Source organism: Anastrepha obliqua, chromosome 4 (assembly GCF_027943255.1).
Source record: "Anastrepha obliqua isolate idAnaObli1 chromosome 4, idAnaObli1_1.0, whole genome shotgun sequence".
In the NCBI taxonomy this organism is placed as follows: domain Eukaryota; kingdom Metazoa; phylum Arthropoda; class Insecta; order Diptera; family Tephritidae; genus Anastrepha; species Anastrepha obliqua.
Genome location: NC_072895.1, coordinates 114,186,400 through 114,209,884, shown reverse-complemented (window position 1 = coordinate 114,209,884; position 23,485 = coordinate 114,186,400). Strand labels below are relative to the sequence as shown.

Here is a 23,485-nt window from a genome sequence, read left to right as displayed (position 1 = left end):
TCTGGCGGCCTCTTTTCGACTTGCCGCTGGGATGCCATAAAAAATGACACCCGACACTAAATGCAACTATTTCCTAAAATACACAGAGCGACCCAAATTGGCTGAAAATTTGTCAAAAATCAATAGTTCAGATTCTAGTAAATGTTTTATGCTGATAGTTTTTAGACTACCCACATATTCAAGGCGATGTCCCAAGTAAATAAATATGTATTATTTTCCACAATTAATATATGTAACTAATTAAAAAATAAAAACTTCCAAAGTGGAAAATAAACACCGTGAAAAAATCCCGGTATTCGGGATTGACCCATATTAGTTTGCGAAACTTATTAAATAATAGCATTTGAAGCTGCCATACAAATTGAATTTCCAAAGTTAAGTATCTTAATTTGCTCCGAAATCTTAGTTAGCGTATTTTGTATGAAAACTCTTATTACATTCTTTAACATAACATGCAAAACTATAAAATTGTAACTGTCAATTTAAAGCACTGTGTAAACGTAGCATAATTAAAACAAAGAAATTGGTTTTTCGGTAATGCAAATAAACAGAAAGTAAAAACAAAAACATTAATTTGATGAAATTGAATTAAATTGTTGAAATTCTAAAAATCATTGTGACTTTTTGTGACTGATTTTTCATACAATGAATATTAAGTAATTTTGTGTTTCAAATGCTAATTAACTTAAAAAATACATATGTACATATGTATTTTAGTACATAAATACTACTTAAATTCCATTTCTATTCCAGAATACCGTATCATTTGTACGCAAAGTTAAGGCTGCGCGTTTATGTCAAATTTTATAAAATATTTGAACCTGTATGCCTGCCATACTACGCTACCTTTCGTTAATTTATCGCTTTGAAGCCTATGTTTTCAATATATAATAACTAAATTTGTATGTATTTCTATTCATTTTGGTAATAACAAACAACTTGTAATTCCTATTTTATTCCTATGTACTGTTATATATCTACATATTCATTATATTTGCAATATAATATAATCTGTATACCTGTACTATGATATTTTTTACAACTGAATATATACTTTACTTATAAATTATTTACAAACAAACAAATTATATCCCTTTTGTACAACTGAATTTGTAATGTCATTTAGCTGGCGCTTTTTGCTCGCCTGGCGCAAAAAGTGCTTCAAAAATGAAGAATAAATAATATAATATTTTCAAAAAATGCGATTTATATAGTGCATTAAAGTATTTGTACAAATTGATAGAAAATTTTTTACATTTCCGACCTTGAAGTGTAGTGTGTCATTAGCAGTTATATAAAAAAATGTACTGAATTATGTAGAATATTTATTAAATAAGATCAAAAAATAAATTATTTGACTTTCGAGTAACGGATTTTTTCTTTTTGTTGTGTATAAGCTTCATCTAAAATTTTAAAGTTAATTTTCAAAAATGTTTATTGTCCATTTCTTCAACCTATGTAAGAAGTATTGCAGACCAGGCATTCGCATCTATAGAAACAAGTGATAGATAGAAAAACGTAGACAGTCTGATGAATTTAACGAATGATGCAGAACTGCTCGTTTTCGGTATAGCTTCCATTGATGCGATTGACTGGTTTTCATAGCTTATAAATATACGAGGGCTGCCTTTTATATTTTGTGCCCTATTATGAAAACAGTAAAATAATACTAAAAATGGCTTTATTGTTTTTGAAAATATTCTCCTTGCGCTTTATTCTCAATACGCTTCTGCATTCGCTTTAAACAATTTTCAAAGCACTTTTGCTACTTAGAATCTTCAGGCGTTAAAAAACGTTGACCTCGCATTTTATTTTCGATGTTCGGTGGCAAAAAGAAATCATTAGGTTCCAAATTGCAATTGTAAGACGGATGGCCCATTAATTCGATCTTTTGAGTGCTCAAAAACTCTCTTGTGTAAGCCGTTACGTGAGAGTGTGCATTGTCTCGGTTTTCCTTGATTCTCCGACAACTTTTGCAAACAAATGCTTGTGTACCACTTAGAATTGACTGTTTTAAGTTCCTATAGTGGTACATTTGCTTCAAGACTAGATTTTCCGAAAAACCATTTGCTTTGAGGTGCTTCTTACGGGAACAACTTTTGCCGTTTGTTTTTTCGCTGTTTTGTTTCAGGCTCATATACATAGATCCAAGCTTCGTCACCTGATACCATGTACCAATGAAGCTTTTAACTAACGCGTCTGAATTTCTCAACATTTCTTTACACCAATAGGCTCGAATTCTCTTTGGACAACTTGTTAAATAATGCGGTATCCAATGAGAACAAATCTTCTTGGCGACCAACTATTCCTGCAATCCACTAATGCATGCGATATGTCACGTGACGGCCTTGCGTTGTGAATTCACTCACATCATCGATTGTTTTTGGCTCAATAACCGATGACCTTCATGAAATTCATCCTGCAAGGGTCGACAGACACGTTGAAACTAATTTTACCAGCTTTTTACAGTAGCCAAAAAAAGAGTTTGGTGCTTCAATGCTAAAAGTCGAAGTTAGTTGATTAATACACTCTTCTCTTGACAATCCACGTCGAAAATTGTAATAAATTGACGCACGAAAATATTCACGAGTTAATTCCCTCTTTTGGGCGACAGGAATTTTTCAACTCACTGAAAAAAGAACAAATAAAGCTCATAAGGGAAAACGTTATATGTAAGTTTATGCTAAAAAATACCAAAGTTTTCGATAAAAATATCGAATTACAGTTAATCACAAATGGTGTTGCAAATACTGCATATATAAAAGGCAAGTCTCGTACTTCAGTATTTAACCTCCATCTATATACTCTTCGTCAAAACAATCTAAACAACAATAGTAAAATTGGCTGCAGATGATTTACTTTTTTTTTGTTAATTTAACACTCTTAGTTCTATCCTTCAAAACAAAAAAATCACCCATCCTATTAGTCTTCGACTCTTGTCTCCACTCTGCATAAATACACATTTTATGGTTTTTTTTACACTTTACGAATTCTTACCATACGCGTTGCGAATAGAGTGTCTGATAGAATAGAAAATTTAATTTTTTTTTAATTTTAAGCTTGGATACGTTGACATTCTGTCTTAATAATAGCATTTTTAAGCTGATCATTTTAGGTATTGCTGTATATAATTCAGTTATTTTACTTCGAAACATTTGAAGTGTGATTTTCAATTGTGGTCCACATCGTTCATTCATTGACCTTTCAATTTTATTCCTGACTCATGGGTAAAGAGTTTGTTGCACGTTTGTATGCATGTGTATGTATGTATGTAAGTACGTACTTACTCATTCATATTTTTCTTCTTTTAGTAACCGCTACAGCCGTCCAACGTGTTTTCCAAGAAGAAATAACTAAGCACAATTTGAAATATTTGGTAAAAACAAATGCTGTGGAAACGGCAAATCAAAGCCAGTATTGTCACCAACAGCGGAACTATAAATTTAGTTAAAAGAAACAAAAACACAAGAATGAGAGGTAGTCTGTACAAAAAAAGTAATTAGTCCATTTTCATTTTTTGTAAAATTTTTACATTCGACATTCGGCAAAATACTTCATTCAGTCAACTTTTGTATGAAATGCGAAATTTTATAGAATACTATGTAGTTTCTAGTTTCTTCCATAGAGAAATTTCAGTTTTTCCAACGACCTGTGAAAGTTTACTCGCCAGCTCTTTATTTGGTGTGTGTACGCGCAGTCGCTTTCTTTTCTGCGGCTTACTCGTATTCTAGCCCGAACAGAAGTTATGGAAATTTTGTTTTATTTCCTCAGCTTTTTGTCGGAGTCTCGCGCCATTTTCTAAAAATAACGCACTGTAGAAGAAATTTGATAAAAGAAAGCATTATTTTCAACATAATTTTCTTTTAGCTCGGTACGATGCTTTGCATCCAACATTTCTCCCATGTTTTCATTCAATCCCAATCTCGTATCGCCAAGCCATTTATTCATATTCGAAACCGAGAATCCGCAGTCTTCACTTTTCCTTGACTTCTAATGTGTTGTAAAGAATTCCTGTTTCGTCCAAGATTAAGAATTAATTTAAGGATAGCTTTTTTTGTCCAAATATTTATGCAAAACTGAAGTCACTGTTTCATATAATCGGCTCTTCAAGTTCGCATAGCTTCATTTACCGATCGCTCAATATCGTACCTTGGCGGTGTTTTTACCTCAATTGGGCGAGTAGAAAGCTTTGCGGCACTTGTGTTGATACGAACTAATAGAATTTTGACGCAGATGGTATAATTGTTGGTGAGGAGCGCCTCTAATACTTTTCACTTCGTTGCACTCAAAATTCTCCTATGCTTTCGTTTCAAATGACTGTCATAACAATGCTCTTGAGCACTCTCTCTTTCTTTTGAGAGACTTCTCTGACAAGCGAATTGTTGGGTGCTTTGAGATGGCAACATCTGCTCTAATTTTCGGTTTTCATGCCAATTTTGGCAAAATATTAGTATATATCCATTAAAAATTGTGCTTCGAAACGGTGGATTTGTAGCTACATACTTTTCCCTTAGCTGGTTTTAGTAATTGAAAAGAAGGTAGGTGGGAAGTACGTAAAAAATTAATATCTGCTCGAAAATGCCGAATGGAAGTGGAAGAATCGGAAAAAATAACGTGTAACGATGACCACGTGCCTTAGAAGCGAAGATCTCTATTAATCTAAACGTAGCATAGTATGTAAAGTACATCGGTTGGCAGCGAACAGCTGATTTGTGGTAGTGTACCGTACGTAGAGTGAATTCATTATTATTACTTTTTCCTTTTCTTTTAATTTGAATTTTAGTTGTTTGATTCGAATATTAATTGTTTTTTATTTCAATATTAATTTTTTGTATTTGACTATTATTTTTTAGTCTTTATGTTTTTTTTTTTCTGAAATATGTTTTTATTAAATATATATATTTTTTTTAATTTTTTGTTTATTATGATTAATATGTTGTTTTGTTTTGAGAAATGGAAATGACAGGTTTTGCAACCAGCCTATAATTAGTTAAATGCATTTTTAAAAGTTATGCAGCTAAAGATTTTTTTAATATAAATTATTTTATATCATTAAAGGGGGGCTAAAAATTGAATGTTTTCCCTTAAATTCAATTTTATATTGTATTTATTGAAGCATTTTATCTCTTTTTTTAGTTGTGTGCAAATGATTAGCTTTATTTTTTTAATGTCGGCTACGAAAAGTTTAAGTAGCAATTATGCATGTTTATTAATGCTAAAAACCGTTAACTGCATTTTTGAAACAATTTTTAACACTATATTATTTTAAAAAAGTATTCAAAACTTTACACTAAAAATATGCAATCATTTTTTTTTTTAATATTCAGCGGAACATTAATTATTATTATATTATTATTTTAAGTTCATTTTTACAAATTTACTGATTTTTAAATATCATTACTAAACAAGTATTTCCTGCTTGCCGTACACACTCGTACACGCACACACAGTGACTTCGTGATAACCCACTGAACCAAAATTATCGAAATCCTACAGAATTTATACAACAGCATTAAACTACCGTGCAAATGGTTTTGAATTTTTTCAAGTTTTTGGTTACTTGGTTTTGTGGATACTCACACACAAGCTTCTACGTAATCTTGTCGAATAGCTTGCCACCTCTGCATAACAGTGCATTTAATTGTAACACTAAACTATTTAAATCCTACTCAGTACTAACATCTTGACACACCCTTTTCCCAACTGCGATTTCGCTCTCTATATTAGCTAGGCACACCGCCACACACACGCACATACTTGAAACTACCACATTCCTATGTATTTTGAAAAAAATTCTTGCTCTTACATTGCAAAAAAGTAGTTCCCATATATTGATTAGAAAAATATATAATCAAACGAAAATTTTTTACATCAAAAATATTAATAAAAGATTGGTATTTTTTCGCTTTTGTAAATACTTTCGCAACAATATTGGCTTGGTTAAAACAAAAATGTTGTAATCCAAAATAAAAATAATAATAAACGCGTATTGGACAAAAACCACACATGTACGCACTACAAAAACAAATAACTGAAAATTAAAACCAAAAATAAACTCGTCTGATGTTTAACTGATACGTTAAAAATTTGACAACAACAATAACAATAATTCACAATTACAACGACAAATTTACTTCAAATGTACGACTTACAAATTAAAAATTTCCAAAAATTTTTTAAAACACACTTGCTACTACAATTTTTTTTTGCAATAACAATTCCAACAATCAACAAAAAACCCGTCACCAACAAATGTTTTGAATTTAACAAAAACAAAATTTAAATACAATACATATAATAAAAATGCTAGTAACGCTAAACGTACCCGAGGACTCGCACTCAATACGAAGTTCGCTTGCAGGTACTTCGGTGGCCTCGCACGGTTCATCGGATACATTCTCGCTGGAAGACAATAAGTGAGTATATATTTTGTTTTTAATTTAGTACAGAGTATAGTCATCTAATTTTTATTGTTTTTTAATTATTTGTATACATGCATATTGTGCATTAGTCGTTTTTTACATTCTTTAAATTTTATTTCATTCTATTAAATTTTCCTTTAATAAATAATTAATTTTTCTCTCTCTCTCCCTTTTCCACTTACACTTCATACATAGTATTCACTTAAAAACGGCAAATGCTTTACAAAATACGCCACAACGTGATATGTTGCTACTGAGCACCACCTGACGACAGGCAAATCTGGCGGCTGTGACAGCAACAACGTCAACGTCATGCACATCCATAACAGCGGCCACAAGTTTGGCTGGTACATCAATTACAACAATTACTTCCACATCATCGGCTTCGGCAACACCAACAAAACATTTTACATCGCCCTCTGCAACACCACCACCGCCACCAACAACACCAACACCCACTCCAACGCCAACACCAACGCGCCAACCAACAGTAATACTCGCCGCGGCGCCAACGTCAACAGCAGCATCGCCCTTACGACGTGCAGGCGGCGCTGCGGCGTTGCCAATTGGATAGCAGCAACATCATCATCAAGTGACGCAAAAATTAACCGGTATTTATCATATGCGTTCACCAAATGGCACAATTGTCGAAGAAGATTGTGTCTAAGAGCAATTCAGCAATTCGAAAATTATTAGAATTAGCTATATTGAAAGTGCTTTCCATGCAAAGAAGGAATTAAGGTTTGGATACTACGATTTAAGTATTAATTTTGTTTTTGAATAATTTTCAATTACACACGTACATAAAATGCATTGTACCTTTTTTACAAATTTCAATTTGTTTCTTGTTATACAAGATCTTAATTTAGCATTATAACTTTTTTGCATTTTGTTAAAATAATTCCAACTATTATATTTTTTCAGAAAATATGAAACGTTTGAAAACTTTCGTAATTTTGTCACCACTTAACAAATTTGTGAACTTCTGGTAAAATAAGCTATTCTGACTTATTGCTATCTGTGAATCCGAAAACTGAGGTTTTTAGGTAATATTTTTTATTTTAACCTTACATAGAACGATTCGTGTGCTGACAAAATTGTTTGCTATCGAAATTCGATACCTTCATCCTTCCTGGCTTGTTGTTGTAAATATGTTTTAAGCTCTCTATTACGTTCGACCAATAGCAGAAATTTGTTCGTAGATTTACGAGAATCCGCTATTTTTTGTTCTTTCATACTATTTATTTGTTACGGAAATTACAGAATGAGACTTTTAGAGGTTTATGTGCCTTTTTCTCTTCATAATTCTTTGCCTAAAATGACTTCTGTCAGAATGTCTAAAAGGTTGTATTCGTGAAAACGAGTGTATGGGCATAGCAATTATCATATTTCTGATGTCTCCCCGAAATGGTTGTTGTTTTAAATACGGAACATTCCGTTAACACAGAACCAACAATCAGGGGAAGTGGTATAAAGTCTTTGTGGACCTGCCGTAGAATGGAAAATAAGTTTTCAGTCAAGGATCTGTTCGCATATGTTCTACATTTTCAAGTTGTACCCAGGCGAAAAATTCTTGAGACTAAAGGGAAATTCTTAGTTTCCTTCTTCTTTTTTCTAAGAAGTGCTTCTCTTTGCGAGAAGCGCCGATGCCGTAAATTACAGCTTGAAGAATACTTGAGAAATTATCTTTTGGAGCTAACGATAGTCCGTTAAGGTTCCATCGCCTTCTTTGGGCACTTATAATTATATTATGAACCCTAAACTATCACCATCCTGTAAAAGTTAAGTAAACTGCTTAGGTAGTCTTAACTATTGCATGTGTTGTTTGTTGTTGTAATGACAAATTGCTAGCGAGCGATTGCAAGTTATGAATAAAATTCTCATTGTAGCAGCATAAATCAATTTCATAAAAAAAAAAACCTTGGAATGACAATCTTTGATCGGACATAATGGGGAAAAGAGTTGTATTTTCAACACACTAAATTTTTTTTACTGAGTTCCATAAGAAATAGAAGAGAGCTATTGCGAAACAAAAATACGTATTACAAAATTAAAACGCTTAATTTTCTTTGCCTTAAAAATGATGTAAAAAGTATTTCATTTACAATAATTTTACATTTTAAGATAACTGCCGTATACATACACTTACAGACGTACATACTTTTTAAACAAAAATTCAAGATTGAGAATTCTCTGCATTGACTGACAAAGTCAAAAGGCCACGCAGGTTTAGCTCAATTGTCAAGAGAGTTATTAACTGCAATTGAGTACGACTTTTTATAAAAGCCTTGTATTTATTAATGCATTCTCTAAGAAAATAATATTTCCATTTTCCCCCGATTAAATTTTTAATAATCAAAAATAGAAAACATCTCCATTCCTAACCTCTTTTTAACGATAAAGTACTAAGTTTCGTGTAAGCTATTAGAAATATAATTTAAACTTTTGTTAATGTTTTTTATAAGTACCATATATAATTTAAGCATTAGCGAACTCTGCATTTTAGCGTATAAAAAGATACTTTTTTCTATGCAAAAAATATACAATAGTGCATAGTGAAGCAAAAACAAAAAATGTTGAAAATCCATATACATACATAGACAAGTTAAAAGTTGTAATACATACAAAATTTACTGCTGTTTAATAAAATTAAATACCAAGCAATGTAGACAGATCATTAAAAAATTGCGAATCTTAAAATATTTACAATTTCAATAGCATTAACGCATAGATAGTTACATACATACTTACATACATATATTTGATTTTATAATTGCAAAGCTAAACTGAAAAAAAAATAAAACAATGCAATCAAAAGTAAAAATATACGAGAAGTATGAAAAATTCAAAGGTTACGCGAAAATTTACAATACAGCAGAGTTTAATACATTTACAGTTCAGAGTTGAAAATAAAAAAAATGTTATTTGTAAAATATGATTATTGAATATTAATTGAATTGAAAACCAAAAATAAAAAAAACGCGCTGCAAGTGACACTAATGATTAACAAAAGCGTTAATGTATGACGTCCATTTATAAGAGAATAAACAAATATTCTAATAATAAACGATGAGAAAAAATCAATGTGTATAAAGCAAATATTAGTCATTTAATGATACCGGGCAAAATTGAATTGAAAAATGTAATAAGTATACATATGTTTGTTAGAAAATAATTTCTTGAGAATATTTCTCCGATGCACTGAAGTGATTCAATATAAAGGACTCACTTTTTTTAGTATTTTAGTTTTTCATCTTCTTTTAATTTTATTTCATTATTATATCTCTCTAACTATTTATGTTTTAGTAACTAAGTGTGCTAAATGAATGCTTACAGCGTGCAACAATTGATCAAATATGTATATATTTTATTTTTTCAATTGTCATCTAAAAAACAAGAAACATATTTAAACCAAAGTGATACTCGCTAATGTTTATTTTTTCAAAAGCAAATTTGGAACTGTGAAATCAACACTTTGTATAACAAAAACTGCTGCACTTTGTATGCATACGCATACAAACACACGTATACAAATATATTATAGTGTTTAGTTACAAATACAGTTAAAGACTATTATTTCTAAAGTCAATAATAAAGACAGCATTTGCTATAATACAAAAGCCAACAAATTTTCTTTAAAATATATATTTAAATGTTTAAGCCTATTACAACTGTGTTGAAATTTTTACAAGCACTTGTTTTTTTCAACATCATTGAACTGCGCTACTTTCGACTTATGACGTTTTCTTTGGTCCACCTGTCTCGACGATTTTGCCCAAATCCTTTAAGGAAACTTCACCAGTTCCTCTTTCCAAGGGTTTCGGTTGATTTGGGCCCGGCTTCCAACCGACAAAATAAATTATTTGAAATGTAGCTGACACGCCATCATCCTTAAAGCCATACATTAAAGTTGTAGTTACATACATATGTGTGGGTTTATGATTTTATAAAAAAAAAGAAATGAAGTGTATGTACCTTAGCATATAATTCCTTATAAATAGCGCTTGCTGCCAACATAGTCTCGCGACTAATATGCGCTGGCCTATTGAAAGCTGCATTATTCTCTGCCATACCCTTTAAATCCCACATAAGTTCAAACATGCTTGGAAATCCCACTACTATTTCGTCCGTATCGATGGTTAGCATAGTAAAGCCAGCACGGTTTAGCAATGCACCTACGTCTCTAATCTGTGTAAGTGAAACAAATCCAAAGCTAATATGTTGATAAGTCTAATTTGACACCTCAAGTACCTGTGTGAAGGGCGAAATATGCGGTGCCAGTCCACCTTTGCGTTCTATTTCGGCCAATTGCAGCGATGAACGTAGCTCATACAACGTATCACCGCCAAATAGTGATGCTATAAACACGCCATCAGGTTTTAAGCTACGCATTACTTTTGAAAAGCAACCCGGCAAATCATTAACCCAATGCAAACTCAAACTGGATATCACCAAATCCAGCGAGTTTTCAGGAAACTACAAGAAAATATTTAAATAATTATTTATGGAAATTTTAAACATTTCTTTACAACATTACATCCAAATTTTCCTCATCCAGCTCTAACTTGGTCAATTTCAAACCCGGCGTACCCTGTGCTTGTGCTAGCATTGTGGGGCTAGTGTCGCACAGCGTTAGATGTTGTACACTCTCAGCCATAATGTGTTTGGAGAGAAATCCACGACTGCAGCCAATATCTGCTGCATTTGCGAATTCACGCTTTATATCGATGATGCGGTCCGCTAGTCGGAAACCAATCTCTTCCTTCAGGTAGTCATAAAGCTCTACGTCGGGGCTGTGATGATGATAAGTGACAACACTTTATTGTTTTATAAAATTTTATGACAAACTCACTTTCGCGCTGCACGTTCTTTTTGCAAACGCTTTGCATTTCTATCGAAAATGTTTTGGTAGACTGGTTGCGTGCTGTAATTGAGTGATGAGTTGTATCGACTAACTGATTTTGAGTTATCACGCCAACTGACTTTAAAGAATTGCAGCAGTTGTTTTGTACTTAATTGGCGAATATTCGTTAACATTTTATCTTATAAATTTACACAAATACGAAGTAAAAAATCATGTAATGATAAAATATGTGACCGGTGAATAACTCAATGTTACTAACAGCTGCTTGCTGCTTGTCTTGTAATCAACAGCTGTTTTGTATTGTAGGCATAGCGTTGCCAACTAAACCTAAGCGAAATGGAAAACTCTGCGCGGCAGACAGGCCGGGATCCGTTGTTTTCAAAGATAGCAAAAAGTTCAACTTTTATCCGAAATTCGTTTTTTATTACATCTTTTTTCCAAAATAACATATGAGTGCACTTATTTGGAGATTAGTGATATTAAAAAAAATCAAGATTGTCTGAATATGAGTACAAAGTCAATATATTTAAAACACAAAAAACAATACTATACTTAAAATGCTACAAACTATATGATTTCAAAGTATTAGTATTTAACTTAATTATTTTTTAACAATCTTCAGCTTGCCTCCATTAATTAAAACACCGCCTTTATTCGTTGAATCTACTTCCGAGTGCTTGCGTTTGGCCGCGAATGGATTCACCGCGTTAAGCGGAGTACGCGTGACTTCTTTTAGTTCTCCATTACTGACGTCTAATGTTTCTGTATTTTGGTCAGGAATATTCTCTTGCGATTCAATTGCCCCGGAAATTGTAGTTGTCGGTGTTGGAGATGATGGCTGCTCAGCCGTATTCATTGTTGCAGATTTTTTGCCAAAAGTAGCCGGGGAATTAGATAGAGCAAAACGTTTCAGTGAAGCACGTCTCGCATGTGTTAATTCCATGGCCTTTGGCGCAATTCGGAAGCCACTTGCCGAGTTGTTACCCAAACTGGAACTTTGTGAATGCATGACGGGCGATGCTGTGATGTTGTGGTGTTGCTGAAATTCGTGCAACTCCTGTCGTTCTCGTTGATTTTGCTCCTCGAGTTGGGGCATTAGCTCTGACAAACGATCGGAAAGATGAATACGACCCAACTTTGTAGCGTATTTCACAGCCAACAGCAGTAATTCGGGACAGGCTATAGTTTCAATAAGTTCTTTGGCGCGCATTTCAATTTCACTACGGCAGGCTAATGCGAAAAGCTTAATTGCTGTTTCTTTGATGGTCTTCTCCGCATTGTCCACGGACATAATAGAAGTACGTACCAAAGTATCCTCCAATTCAGATTTTTCCACTTCGGCATCACATATGGGCAACTGCATATTCAATTCCTGTGTCATTGGTCGCGGATTTGTCATTGGATATGAGCTGCCACGACACAAAACCGCTTGTATAATTTGGGTACGTTCAGACACAGCAATAACGAAGTAATTGTTCGATACACTTTGACTTTGTTTTAAAGTGTCGCAGATTGGATACCAACATTGACTCTTAAGACTGTACAACTGCAACAAACCCATTGAGTCAGCAAATACTGGTGAGCCGCAATCCGAAAAACCTAACCATGTTAGACGCCGCTCTGGTGTTAAAGCTACTGAAAGGTGCTGCGTGCGTAACTGCATTCCCGCCGTTTGTATAAGCATAGCGGACAAATGCTGTTGAAAGGTGCCAGGCGGTGCGCTGTGATAAACCACTATTATACGGTCTTCATGGCCAGCAACTGCCAATACTGGTCCGGGTATAGAAATGATTTCACGCTGTGTGCCCATTACGGTGAATAGACGCAAAAATTGCATGCTAGTTACAACCCCAACCAATTTGTTCGTAGCGACCAGCGCCTCGGTACTTTCACAATCCGGAAATGTGACTGACCATTCCTTATTGCCGGATGCAGCCAGTGCAATGCAAACCAACTTTGTTGCGTTTTCCGCTGACAATGCCAGAACACTAGTACTTAAACTAGCCATGTTGTGGTTGCTGTAGTTCGGAATATGCAGTGAATGATGTATGCTGGCATCGTGAAATTCCACGTCTAATGAACCATCCGCTCCTTCTGTGTGAGCGGTTACAATGCCCACGTCGTTCCATACAAGATAACGATGTTCCAGGTTAGATGGTGTGGAGCCAGGTTGGAAAGCAGGTTGTTGCTTAAACGTTTTTACTAATGCTTGGGTCTCAATATCGCTATTCACAGATTTGGGTAAAGAGTCTCGTGTGTCTTCTTCCAGGCCATCAGCGTAACCATCTGCCTTGCGCATCACTTGGTTTTTTAGACGTTCAATTGAAATGCCATCATCGTCATCGCAATCTTCACGATTTTCTTCATCTGCGCCCAAACCACTGCCGCTGACCAAATCGTCGTTATCATCATTGAATTGAATGTCCCCGAAATCAACTTCCTCCGATTCACCATCTGCAAATACCCCTCCATTTGTGCCTTTCGTACGAAATAGCGTACCTAACTGACCAGTTACATCACAATAGGCCAATTCATTGCCTGCTGCATTCCAAGTTATGCAAGTGATGGATTGACATTCGCTTGCGGGAGGTTCCGTCTTCAAAGATTGCTTGCGCAGAAAATCAAAAACACTTATTTCGCCTTTTGTAGTACCTGCTGCAAGATATTGCCCATCTTTCGAAAAGCGACAGCATGTATAATCTCCTTTGATACGGTCGTCGGATAGTGTAAATTTCACTTCCCATGTGTCTGTGTTCAGTACATAAACCTCTTTCCCTTGAACATAAGCCAATGCTTTGCTGTTTTGTGGCTCGAAGCAAGGTGTTCCGAAATATTCGGCATTCTCAAAGCTATTTGTCTTCGGCAAGCCACTGACACTTTTCACTTCTGCTCCTCCCTGATCTAGGTTCCAAATTTTCAAATGACCATCCCCTGCTATGGAAGCGAGCAATTCACCTTTGTGGCAAATATCCAGCCCTAGCACTGGACCACTGTGCCCTTGTAAATGCAATTCGCTTTTACTGTCATCACTTTTTAACACTTTAATATTTGTATCATCTGAACCAGCAGCTATATATTTTGTATGCATACGAAGGCAAGTCACTGGTGCAGTAAAGCGCATTAAAGTACCATCACTGTCCAGCTCAGGATATGTATATGCTTGTACAGTATTTCTGTCGGTGGAAGCCAGTAGACGTTTGTTGTTATGTGCAATACACACAACGAACTCACCAAGGCAAGTGGAGCTGGGATCATCGTCGTCTATGCCACGCCACATGCGGATGTCCCCGTCAGAGCCGCAAGTAATTATGAATTCATCGTCATCGGTGAAAGTAACGCTGGTGAATCCATCGGTGTGCGCATAACGCATCGAACTACGATCATAGGCCATTATTTAAATATAAACACGAAATATAAATTGTATTTGACGATTGTGTAAAATTGTATCACAAATGAAATGTTTGGCGCCAAATAAGTGTTGGTCAAGCAGATGCACACCTATACAGCTGCCATCTGAAATAGAATGAAAACAAATAATTGCGAAAACATAACACAGAGTTGTAGTGGCGGACTACCTTCAAAATTCTCACAGTCCGGCAACGTGAATCAGCTGTGCAGTTTTCTTGTTAAAAGAGGGGGAATAGTATAAAGAAATTTTCATTGTGTAGAAAAGAAAGAGCAAAAATTATCTTGTAATTTTTTGTGTACCAATTTTACAAAATTTAAGATAACTTTCATTTACCTAAAGTAATATTGCAAGAAACTCAAGTGTAAGCAATTTAAAACATAGGCGATCAAAAATTTTTTGTGAATAAAGGAACAAAGTTGATAGCAGCATCGGAAAAACACACGAAGCAGGAAGTCATGGCAAATAATTATTTGCAGCCAGTGCATAATCATTTTGATCTAAATTCCGCTGACCTAGAAGATGTCGATGATGATATTTTTTTGAATAACTCGCGAACAAATACCAGTTTATCTGGACGTGGCAGTGGAGTTGGTGGCGCCGTGGGTGGGCATAGCACCAACCCATTCGATGAGCCACAACAGATTTATGCCGAGAGGCGCAGGGAGATTGAAGCACGCTCGCTGGAGTCTACGCAACGTAGTTTAGGTTAAAAACAAACACATTAACATTCATAATTTACGGTGATGAAGTTGTATAAAATCTTATAAATTTCTCTATTTGAATAGGCTTGCTATATGAAACGGAAGACGTTGGTAAAGCGACCGCAGTTGAATTGGCCAAACAACGCGAACAGTTAGAGAATACATCACGACAGTTGGACGAAATCAATTCAACATTACGCTTCAGTCAACGTCATTTAAATGGGTTAAAAAGCGTATTTGGTGGACTAAAGAATTATTTATCTGGTAATCGAGACGTGCCACCGTCACGTTCACCTAGCGAGCAGGGTTGTGATGCTCAGTCGACGCAACAACAACATTCGCAAGAAAATGCCGCCAATAATAGCATATCACCAAGAGTTATGTCTCCTACGGAACGCTACGACAATCATCCAATCAGTCGCATTCGCGATGATTCCACTGCATATAAACAACGAGAACAGGTACAAGCACAGCGGCGCAATAATCCGTTCGAAACGCAATTGGAAGCAAATTTAGAGGAAATGTGCGATAATTTGTCGCGCTTGAAATGCCTGGCTACTGATTTGGGTGGTGAAATCGAATCGCAAAACGAATTGCTGGACAACATGAATTATAAGGTCGAAGATGTTGATCTGAAAATGAATAAGCAAAATAAGGAAATGTACAAATTGCTAGGTAAAAAGTGAGCGACGGCAAGGAGCGTTAATATGGATGAACAGCTAATTATGCTAAGCGAATATAGTAAATTTTTTGTTAATAAAATTTATATTTACGTAATAGACGCATACATTATATATTTAACTCACGCATATTCTAGTTTTTTAAGTATATTTTGCTGTAAATGAGTAAAATTATAGTTTAATCGATACATACATACACATAGATACCTAAAATTTTGTACTGAGTTCCTGTTCAACTTTTTTCTTTTAAGCATTCCCCGTTGTATAATGGATTTTATAGTCTCTTTAAAAATTTATAGATTGTGCAAAATGTTTTAATAAAATGAATTACGAAATTTGAAAATTTCGGCATTCGAATTAAACGGAATGTAAAACAAAAAATCTTATTCAACATATCTTTAGCTGCGTATACAACACATTATGTTTATGGAATCAAATGGCTTTGATTTGAAAGTAACTGCAGCGTTAGCGCTTTATTAAAATATAAATTGCATAAAATATGTGTATATATCACATAATCAACACGAAATAAATGGTAAACGTTTTTATAATAATGAAGTAATAAGATAATAATAATAAATAAGAGGAAACAAATAAAATTGATAAGCTTTTCTTATGTCTAACGAGAGGTAAAGATAAGTACAAAGCAATTCGTGTTTAAAAATTTCGCTTGAAAATTCCACAGTTCCTTTCCTTTTGTAAATGGCTTATCTGCGCTCGTGATGAATCATCGCTGTTACTGTTGTAGCAAAACAAATTATATATGTATGTATGTACATACATATGCACTTAAAAATAATTGTATTTTCATAGCATATCGGCAAGTGTTAGATGACAATTGAGGGGCGTAAGTTTAGCGTAAACTGTATCTCTATAACTAAACCGGTGTTTGAGGGTGTTTTATTTGGAGAATCAGCAACCGATTTAATACAAAATAAATTTATAAACTTTTTAACGGTTTTGTCTTACTTTTGCAAGCAAATTCTAATTTTTATTAAAGAAAAGGTTTTTTTTTAATACATACATATATTTATAATCTTAATGCATTTTGAAAGAATACTGTATTTTTAGTCCCCTTAATATTTACAAATTTAATTATCAAGATTTTTTAATTGTTTCATTGTGTACAGAAAATTATTTTGTTATGATATTAAAGAAACCAAACCAGAAAAAGTGTCAATATTCCTTATTTTCATAACTTTGATTGCTTTTCTGATCAGTTCAACTCCAAAGCGCCACGATTGTGCAGCCAAGGCAGCAATTCTTCTGCATTTTTTCGAAATTTTTCATTCAAGTACATTAGCTTTCTAAAGCGGTGAGCTTCATCTCCAGCAGCCACGAATTTCGAATAGTGTGCATCATCGCTGGGCGGCAATAAGACAGCACCCATTACGTTGACTACGGAAGTATAACCTGAAAATTCAACGGTAATAGGTAAGTAAAAAAAAAAAATATTCACAGAAAAAAGTAATTTGATGCCGCTCTTACCTACACAACCGCCGTACTTTATCAGCGCCATATGTATCTCCTTCAGAGTTGGCAGCGTTTTTGGGTACTTCAATAACTTCAAATGTTCAATTAATTTGTCATGATAAAATTTAATAAAATCATCGAAGTATTGTATTTTAATTTCTTTTTGCGCCGAAGAGAATATAAAATAGATTAGATCAAAAGCTGGTGTGCCATATAGTGGAAGTTGATTGTCCACCAAATAGGTTTCACATAGTTTGCCCGCCTCGTCATATTGAAACATAATATTAGTGATGCAGCAGTCCCCATGATTTAGCACGTTAAACTCGCTGTCATCGACATTAGTTAGTTTGAAAAACTCACCGACGACAACATTGTGATAATTTTTCTAAGAAAGGCGGCAAGGACGTGATTAGTTTAAAATGCTTCTTTTCCGTCGCAGGAAATGCTTAGAAGATTTACATATACAATTTGGCGCAAAATTAATCACCCTACCTGAAGAGTTATAATTTTCGCAAATGGCGTCATATGTCAATCATATTTGACACTTGTGAACTAGACAGTTGCAGTATACAAACAGCCAAGTCAGAATAAATATTTACATCACTCAAACTCATTTTTGTATTTAGTAAAAAAGTTATTCAAAATTCGATGATTAATTTTTTTGTCGCCTTGTATATGCATATAAATGACTAATAATTGAATCCCCTGAAATGATGAAGGTGCCTATTCTATCTGTTAAATTCTGTTGGCGTTGGGCCAGAATTAAAATTTAAATATAAAAATAGAGCAAATCAAACTGCTTCTCTGCTGAGGCCTACGATATTAAATATACTTTTACATGCAAAAATATTTTAAGTGCGTTTTTAAGTTAAAGGGAATAATTAGCTTATTTTTATCGGCCAAACTTCTAACAGAAGTGTACGCGCCAATTATTCATTTAATTTTAATAAATACTTCCTAAATAAAAAAACCTGATCTATGGCATGAAATTAGAAGTATCTTTCTCAAAAGTGCGGCATTTCTTTTGAAGTACAACTATTCCCACATATTTATATCATAGAAGGTCAGCAATATTTATCTGAGAACAGTTTCCTTGTCCGGCCAACAAATAATGATGACATCAACACTCGTTAATGATTAGTAAATATTTGCTGAACCGAATGAAATAAAGTCTTTTAATGTCAAATCATACCTCGTTAAATAAACTAATCTCAAGGCAAAACTGTATAGTTTTTTTTTTGTTAGCCATATGTATTTTTCAAATCAGTTAAATAACTCAAAACATCTGTGGAGAGAAACTGATCATGCACTCTATAATAATTGTATTAAAAAAATTTACCTAAAAATTATTACTATTCCTTTTTTAATGCAACTGAATTCATGCAATTGAACAGTTTAAACCAAATGTTATTGTTCTAAGACAAGTAAATGTCTCTTCAACGTCTTTATTGTTTGCAGCACTTTAACTGTTTCCACGCTACTTAGTTTGTTGTAGCCGCTTTTAATTTCCACTACATATTCTTTAACTATTAAAATGTTCCCATCTGGAGTACAAGCGCGCAAAGTGACTTTGATTTATTGTTCATGTAATATAGCAAAAGCAAGCTGCTCTCACCTTGCTTAATGTGTTCAAATTCGAAAATATAATTTTTTGTAGCTAAATTAAAGAATTTTCACTCTAGTGCAACATTTTAACATAAATTATACAACTGTTCCCATCTAATACCACTTTTTCATCTGGAATTTATGTACTCAAAGCTTATTTCACATCTTTATGTAAATAACTTAACTGTTCCCATCCTGGCAAATGTGTTCAAAATTGAAAACATAACTGTTTGGAGCTAAATTAAACAATTATCATGCTGGTACAGCAATTTGACAGTGAGTATACCACTGTTCCCACCTAATACTGCCTTTTTGCCGACATGTTGGCGTAGACTGTTGCTTTTCTTAAAATATAAAATGGTTTTTTTCTGGAATTCATGTACTCAAAGCCTCTAACACATCTTTACGTAAATAACTAAACTGTTCCCACCCTGGCAAATGTGCCCAAAATTGAAAGCATAACTGTTTGGAGCTAAATTGAACAATTATCATGCTGTTGCAACAATTTGGCAGTGAGTATACCACTGCACCCACCTAATACTTCTTTTTTGCCGACATGTTGGCATAAACTGCAGCTTTTCTCAATTTTTTTTTTACTATTGAACAGTTTTCATCTGCAATTTATCAGGGGCGGATCCAAGGGGGGAAATAGGGGAATAAGTATACCACTGTTCCTACCTAATACAACTGTTTTTGTTGACATGTTGGCATAGGCCTTTTCTTTTCTCAATGTTTTTTACTATAGAACAGTTTTCATCTGGAATTTAGGTACTTAAAGCTTATCTTTATGTTAATTATTAAACTGTTCCCATCTTGGCAAATGGACCCAAATTTAAAGTATAACTGTTTAGATCCAATTAGAAATCACATTTTTATATAAATAATTAAAAAGTTCAAAAGCGACCTGAAATGAGCGTTTCCAATTAAATAATGCACAACCATTTTTCAAAACCCATTTAACTTCGCCTTTTATCTCTCCTTAACATCTTTCTTTTTTCTGAAGCAAAAGTGATACCTTTCTTTTCAAGTCACTCAATTCAAATATTCCTTATCAAATCACTTCACAATTAATTAAATCTCACCATACATACCACATCTTCTATATAAGTCTCGTGACCCTTATATTCAGCGACGCACTCCAACCACACTGCACATGTATCCCTGTATATACCTTCCAACATAGGACGATGCAATTCGGTCAAGAAACCGCTGATGTATTTGCTCGGATAATTTCCTTGACAAGCAATACGCTTAGCGCTGGCCGCATGATATTGCGCCAATGTTAACAGAACTGCTTTTACATGCACCCTATCGAGGCCCGCAAGACGATTAACATTTTTGAAATTACGCACACGCAAATCCTCCAACATTATGTAATCGTGGTTTGTTGGCAATTGATAACTTCTGGGACTGAATTTCACAGCGAGCCCATTATCGATATACAGTTGCTCCAATTCTGGCATAACTTGACGATACATGAAATCTTCAACTTCAAATACATTAAACTTTTTACGCATTTCCTTCATGAACTCATGATTATGGGGCACTTTAAGCATAAAAGACAACGCCTTCGATGCGCCGTCTGCATGGGGTTAAAATTAAAGTTTGTATACTCGAAATAAACACAATTCTGAAGCTAAATTTATGTGTGTGTAGGTGTATGCATACCCTGCTTTTCTACGGTTATTTCAATTCTCAACATTACTGTTGAGTAATTCTCGCCCGGCGCACAAGCTGGGGAAACTTTGAACTCTTTTATTTGCTTGTAATCGTCCACTTCCTTCTTGAGCACACTCTCGAAGAGTTTCGCTTGCACCCATGTGGGCACCACTGAGTGTTGGTCATTTTTAGTAACAGTAGACATATTTTTTTTTTACTACAAAAGAACGAAATTAATTGATTTGCAATAACTGCAGGTACTAACTCAGAATGCACTTCTTTTCAATCAAATTATCTAAAACTTACTTCGAACATGCATTAGTCACACAGTCATCCATAGCCTCCGCTATCGTCACTCAGCGATCGCAAATTATCAATGCACTTCAACAAAGTGTTATTTAGTATTAATATAGCAATACGCATACATACATATACACATGTGTCTGTGCACTTTTGACAAAACAGCATTAGTGGCTTTAGCAGATTTTGCTAGCTTTTCATTGCAATGAATCCTAATTTATTCAAAAATACAAACATACGGAATTCATATATTTAAAATTTTGTTTTTGACGGGATAACGTCTTATAATTCGATTTAGCCGGCTGCACGCACGAAAAAATGTGTCGTTACGTTGCTCATTTGTCGTTACCTTGCTCATTAGTGTTACCTTGAATGAACTGCAAGCGAAAGCGCGGAACGAACGACAAAGCAAACAAAGCAAACGAACGGCAACGTTCGACAACTTGCTCTCTCCTACTTAAGTGAGCGTATATATGTATGTATATGCGCCATAGATGTTAAATAATGATTAGATAATGCTAATGATTGCTAATTAGCCTTCTTTTGTGAAATTCTCTAATTCATTAAACAATTAGAATTAGTTCAACTAATTCCCATTAGATAATTCAAATTTTTATTCCAATGGTAAAACTAATTGCAATTAGTTGCCATTGGCAAAAAAAATTGGTTTACCTTTACAATTAGAAATCTAATTGACTTCTGCTAATGCAATTAGATATTCAATTAGTTAATTCTAATTCGAGCTAATTAAATATCTAATTGCATTAGCAGAAGTCAATTAGATTTCTAATTGTAAAGGTAAACCAATTTTTTTTGCTAATGGCAACTAATTGCAATTAGTTTTACCATTGGAATAAAAATTTCAATTATCTAATGGGAATTAGTTGAACTCATTCTAATTGTTTGATGAATTAGAGAATATAAACCAATTGCATCAATTGCTAATTCTAATTGGAATTTAACATGTTTGATATGCGCATATGTAGGTATATAAATTCACATACTTGTATTTGCATATGCCTTCTTCCTGTGTGCATGGTAATGAACCATTTCTCTGTTAAGAATAGGACGATGATAGAAAAAGTAGGAAATGAAAGGGAGTGTTTCGAGTGTAAAGTGTCTTGAAAAAGGCAAATCGATGATGGTGCCTCTTAGTGTTGTTGACTTATTAACGTCTGATGCACAATCGAAATTGAAGATATCTTTCATGAATTTGATAAATGTTTCGTCAATTTTCACGTTTGTGTAAATGTAACTTGACCTATTCCATTGCAATTCCTTTTACCTCCTCCTCTATATCCATACAAAATATCTATCAAACAAATAAAATTAAAATTTTGTTTTGAAAATTGCAACCATTCCATCAATATTTTCTTATGACGTTGTCACGTTTAACTATCGTCAGTAAACCGACTTTACAGACAACCCCTTTTTAATTTAAATAATGACTTAAAACCTAATAATTGGTCTGTTCATGAAGCAAATAATTTGTAACAATTGTTGCAAACTATCAAGTTTTGGTGTTCATGTATCCAAAACCCTTACAAAGTAGGGGAAAATGAGAAAGCAAAATTCCATTTTATTTTGAGGAGAAGTTGCAAGTTTTTGCTGGATAGACTTTTACTTGTAAGAATTTGCAAATGAAAAAAACAGCTGATCGCAACGTAAAAATAAACGCGAATAAAAATTTTCCAATTGGGTCGAAGTTCTAAATTTAAATATAAATAGTGATTAATATGGGGAATGTATGTTTATATTTAAAAAAATATGTATAAAGTTCATTTGAAGTCATATATTAAAAAGGAATGGGATGATATAGAGGTATGTACTTCTGCCTCTAGGCTTCAGCCAACGTTGCTGCAGTTTCCGAAATACAAATCGGAAGCATTGAAGATATCTTTTGTGTTTGGTGGACGCTCAACTGAAATTTTTTTAAATTTTTGTGATTTTTCCCGCCAACAATTTAATCAGCAGTTCGTAAAACTAGCAAATTGTTACTGGTTTAGGTTCATTCACTTTTTTTGATATTTTTCTATTTGAGAGTGAATTCTCGGAAATTAAGTTACTGAATAATTTTTACATGAACACAGCTAATTTATTATTTTGTAGTGGCAAAACGCTAAGTCGAAATAAGTTGTTTTAGACAAAGTCTACAATACACATGCATCTATGTATGTATGTATGAAGATATGTAGCACTTGAAAAATACATGTATGTATGTATGTATGTAGGAGGAAAGGTTAGCGTATACACGGGATGAACAGCCAGATACTTCTCATGAACGGACGTCTCGTGACGCAAGAGAAGCATCTTGCCTTGAGCTTATTTTCTCCTTCTATTTTTCTTACTGGCATCTTATAGATTTCCTTAAA

General features: G+C 34.0%; 5 protein-coding genes across 8 annotated transcripts in view; 2 read left to right on the top strand and 3 right to left on the bottom strand.

The window, feature by feature from the left end:
• LOC129246011 (USP6 N-terminal-like protein) overlaps positions 1 to 15,567 on the top strand; it is a 36,866-nt gene extending 21,299 nt beyond the window's left edge. Inside the window, exons 5-8 of one of the 4 annotated variants that reach the window (XM_054884502.1) lie at positions 6,362 to 6,416; positions 6,618 to 7,163; positions 7,347 to 7,468; positions 15,481 to 15,563. In XM_054884502.1, the coding sequence (XP_054740477.1) occupies positions 6,362 to 6,416; positions 6,618 to 6,690 (128 nt within the window). In that variant the 3' untranslated portion in view covers positions 6,691 to 7,163; positions 7,347 to 7,468; positions 15,481 to 15,563. Of the gene's footprint in view, positions 1 to 753; positions 1,307 to 6,310; positions 6,417 to 6,617; positions 7,164 to 7,346; positions 7,469 to 15,480 lie in introns of those variants that run through there. The other 3 variants (XM_054884500.1, XM_054884501.1, XM_054884504.1) reach the window with 3 other exon arrangements.
• LOC129246013 (arginine-hydroxylase NDUFAF5, mitochondrial) lies at positions 9,787 to 11,549 on the bottom strand. The gene is made up of 5 exons (XM_054884506.1): positions 11,275 to 11,549; positions 10,960 to 11,215; positions 10,674 to 10,898; positions 10,398 to 10,610; positions 9,787 to 10,312 (listed from the first exon to the last, which is right to left on the bottom strand). The coding sequence occupies exons 1-5, from the start codon at positions 11,457 to 11,459 to the stop codon at positions 10,157 to 10,159; spliced, it is 1,035 nt and encodes a 344-aa protein (XP_054740481.1). The 5' UTR covers positions 11,460 to 11,549; the 3' UTR covers positions 9,787 to 10,156.
• On the bottom strand, positions 11,782 to 14,908 carry LOC129246010 (WD repeat and HMG-box DNA-binding protein 1). Its single transcript, XM_054884497.1, has 2 exons — positions 14,862 to 14,908; positions 11,782 to 14,799 (listed from the first exon to the last, which is right to left on the bottom strand). The coding sequence occupies exon 2, from the start codon at positions 14,675 to 14,677 to the stop codon at positions 11,888 to 11,890; it is 2,790 nt and encodes a 929-aa protein (XP_054740472.1). The 5' UTR covers positions 14,678 to 14,799; positions 14,862 to 14,908; the 3' UTR covers positions 11,782 to 11,887.
• On the top strand, positions 14,946 to 16,419 carry LOC129246014 (synaptosomal-associated protein 29). The gene is made up of 2 exons (XM_054884507.1): positions 14,946 to 15,400; positions 15,481 to 16,419. The coding sequence occupies exons 1-2, from the start codon at positions 15,151 to 15,153 to the stop codon at positions 16,080 to 16,082; spliced, it is 852 nt and encodes a 283-aa protein (XP_054740482.1). The 5' UTR covers positions 14,946 to 15,150; the 3' UTR covers positions 16,083 to 16,419.
• A 682-nt stretch (positions 16,420 to 17,101) lies between these two features.
• On the bottom strand, positions 17,102 to 21,191 carry LOC129246012 (uncharacterized). Its single transcript, XM_054884505.1, has 5 exons — positions 21,120 to 21,191; positions 20,823 to 21,030; positions 20,246 to 20,736; positions 17,565 to 17,934; positions 17,102 to 17,489 (listed from the first exon to the last, which is right to left on the bottom strand). The coding sequence occupies exons 2-5, from the start codon at positions 21,016 to 21,018 to the stop codon at positions 17,293 to 17,295; spliced, it is 1,254 nt and encodes a 417-aa protein (XP_054740480.1). The 5' UTR covers positions 21,019 to 21,030; positions 21,120 to 21,191; the 3' UTR covers positions 17,102 to 17,292.
• Between the last annotated feature and the right edge of the window lie 2,294 nt (positions 21,192 to 23,485).